The sequence below is a fragment of the Echinococcus granulosus genome (assembly GCF_000524195.1).
Source record: "Echinococcus granulosus chromosome Unknown EG_S00021, whole genome shotgun sequence".
Lineage (NCBI taxonomy): Eukaryota > Metazoa > Platyhelminthes > Cestoda > Cyclophyllidea > Taeniidae > Echinococcus > Echinococcus granulosus.
The window spans coordinates 217,315-220,443 of record NW_020170401.1 but is presented as its reverse complement, the minus strand read 5'-3'; the positions used below and the strand labels follow the sequence as shown (position 1 = coordinate 220,443).

The following is a 3,129-nucleotide window of genomic DNA, read 5'->3' as shown; positions in this document are numbered from 1 at the left end:
ATGATATCTTCGTTAGCTAAACGTTACAACACAAAAGCCATGTCTCAGAACTAGTTAGCCAACCAGAAAACAACTTAAAGTGGGGGGCGAGGCTTTCCTGACAGCCTCGATAGTCCATCCAGGTTATTGTTGTCCGCTATTGTAAGTGGGTTGGACCCATTTGCTAATTAGCTTCCACCTCAACCCTTATCAGTTAATATAGGTCTAAAGGATTTGTCTCGTAGCTTTTATTAAACGAGAGAGTTAGACCTTGACACCTTAAATCACTTCTGGGCCTTGATATCTCCTACAACGTACGGCACCTTCCCTCGACACTGGAGAAAGAAGCCGACGAGATGATTCCGTGGTTTTTAACCCTATTAAGCTCGATTTGTAAGGCAGGCAATCTTAAATCCAATCCATCAAATTCAACGGATATTTTACGATTAGAGGTTCAAAATAACAGAAGCCTGCTACCGGTCTGGATAAGGAGTACCGTACTGATGGACTTCAGCTCTTGATTAGGTGATCTCGAAAGAGCCAGGTCTGCATAAAAAAGGAATCGGTGGAAATAATTAGTGCACCAAATTTTTTCTAAACAGTAAATTGACGCAATTTATTCCACCAAATTAATTCATACTCTTTTTTTCTTAGAACTACAAATTATTAAAATCGACTGAAATGTTCTGTCCTGATCTACTTGCTTTGTAGGCTATAAGTGTGGCTTGACTCTTGAGTGGTAACGGAGTGGCAATTGACTAAATTAAGTGAGCTGGAGAAGTTTCATTTAGCAAATTAAAAGTGCATTTCTGTGCTCAATTTTAAAGCCGCTTTTTGTTTCAATTGTCCGTGCCATTTGGTGCGTGTCGTCGATCCTCCGCGTTTCTCGACCGCAACATCGAACGAATCCAGAAGAGATACTACAGTGCAAATAGCCTTATTTCGCATGTAAAGAAAGAGAGGAAGGGCTATTTTGCAAAGCCTTTACAACCCGATTCATAGAAGAATGAGCATCATTTTTGTCCCCTCTGTTAAGTGAAACCACTCACAAAAAGGTCTGTTAAGAATGAAGAACAAGTGACCGTATCTCACCCAAAGGGTTTCAATGGTTTCATTTCTGATGAACAATTCCATTTTGTTGAAACTCCTACCCAGTGCTAAAAACCAAGTTATTTAAGTAAATGGGCGCAAAATTCCTGAGGTTCTTGAAATGGTCATGCAATTCCTTAGATTCTTGACGACATCTCATCCTTCTATTCAGATTATTATTTTATTATTTTACAATAAGAAAAAATGTTCCCGATCTTCAGGTTTTGTTCATAATTCCCTGACCACTGAAGGATTTTAACCCTTAATGGTCTGCTATTGTCCTCCCCCATTCATTCAGCCATCCATCCCTCCACCACTCCATCCGTCCATCCATCCCGTATCCATTGGCGCTGCTAGCCTATGACTAGAGAATCACTCAAGCAATTTACCTTTTATTAGACCATGGTACGTTAAATGCTTGACTAAACCTTTGCATTAAAGTTGGGCAGACGCTCATAGCCTCGGCGATTGGGAATAACTGGGTACATTTTTTAGCTAAGGTGGGTATTGAAGCAATAATTTAAGTAAATAGGAATTCAAAAAATGGATCCCCATCAGGACTCCGCACTTAGTGATTGGCAACGAAATTCGATTCTTGAGTAAATAGCTTAAGAAGGAAAAAGGAATAAAACTAATAATTTGAGGTTAAGGGTTTTAGTGTTTAATCGGTTCAGTTAATTTCATCGCCTTAACAATTCAAATTCATCAAAAATTTAAAACCGGAGAATTTGCGGTGTATTCAGAGGCATAATTACAACAGCAGTTAATGATTTGATGAAAAAAACTGGCACCTAATGACAGCGTTTAACCACCGAAGTCATTTTTTTTACAACATACAACAATTCTCACAAGAAAATGTACTCACTTATCGTGACCATGCAACAAACGACAAACACTTCCCTCGCCTTTGTTGTGAATGAAAAAGAGGTGTTAAATTCAGTGGGGCATTGAACCCTTAATGCTTTTTAAACGTCATTGTCCTCAATATTTTTCACTTAAGTTTTCTGCAAAAATTCATCATCAGTAATGAAATCTGAAAGAGGAACCTTAAGCACCTGGCGTGTATGGTCACTGATCCCCACCCTTTTGTAAATTTTCCCTTCTCAAGCCAAAAATTTCCGTCAAAATTAAGGGCCAGATTGAGGTTTTAGTATCAACCAACCCACTCCCTTCCACACATTCACCATCCTATGTTCGTCCCGAATTTTACTACCCTCTGATTAAGTAAGGCACAAATTACCCCCTAGTTATTCTAGAAAAAAGAAACGAAATCCACCATGTAAATGAGATGGTTTTAATTTCTTTTTTACCACTAGTACTAGAGCAAAAATTATTGCACATTCCCATTCCAACGTTTACTTATTTACACATTTGATTTTCCTCAAAACGTATCCGTCAAATAAAACACTACCTATATTTGCTAAAAAAAGCAAGAAAAAGCCTACCCACTTGTTTTAATACTATTCATTGAGTGCAAAGCACGCATATGATTGGTTCTTTTCGAAAATAAAATGGAAAAAGGTTTTGCGCCAATGGAAATGGTACAAAAATCAATAAAGGTAAGGCTTAACGTCACGTAGGTGCTCAAGGCAGATATTCCCCTCAATCAAGTAGGTTGTGATGCGCATAGAGGTGCAGAACACAAAGGCATCGCTCAACCCACGGGATGAGGAGCTGCGTCTGCCTACAGATGTCAACGCACACGGCCCGCCCACTTACTCTCGCTCCGTCCAAATGAACTCCCAACCTCGTATGGAAAACGAGCAGCGCCTCAGTCCTTTCTGCCATTCCTCCGCCTGGCCAATGAGCGCACGCACTTCGTCTCCACCAATCGCCGTCATGCCAGCCTGATCACTGAGGCTTTTTCGGAGGCGTGCGGACGCCAGCGCGAGGTTATCGATTACTCCGTCAGGTCGCGTTCAATTAACCAATGGGGGGCTAAGCAGTGGGTGACAGGAGGGTGTCTCCCTTTCATCTGGCTGATAGAGAAATTGCGTGTGGCAGCACCTACATAAGCGGGTTTTCAAAAAAAACTAGTCCTGTTTGGAATGTTTGTAACTT

The 3,129-nt window shown here is 40.6% G+C and overlaps 1 protein-coding gene across 1 annotated transcript; it reads left to right on the top strand. All coding sequences in view use genetic code 11, as the record gives it.

Annotated features, from left to right (window-relative positions):
• Nucleotides 1-2,600: 2,600 nt before the first annotated feature.
• EGR_03789 (hypothetical protein) lies at nt 2,601-2,919 on the top strand (the record flags this gene model as incomplete). The annotated part of the gene is made up of 2 exons (XM_024493038.1): nt 2,601-2,627; nt 2,683-2,919. The coding sequence occupies 2 exons, from the start codon at nt 2,601-2,603 to the stop codon at nt 2,917-2,919; spliced, it is 264 nt and encodes an 87-aa protein (XP_024352499.1).
• Nucleotides 2,920-3,129: the final 210 nt, after the last annotated feature.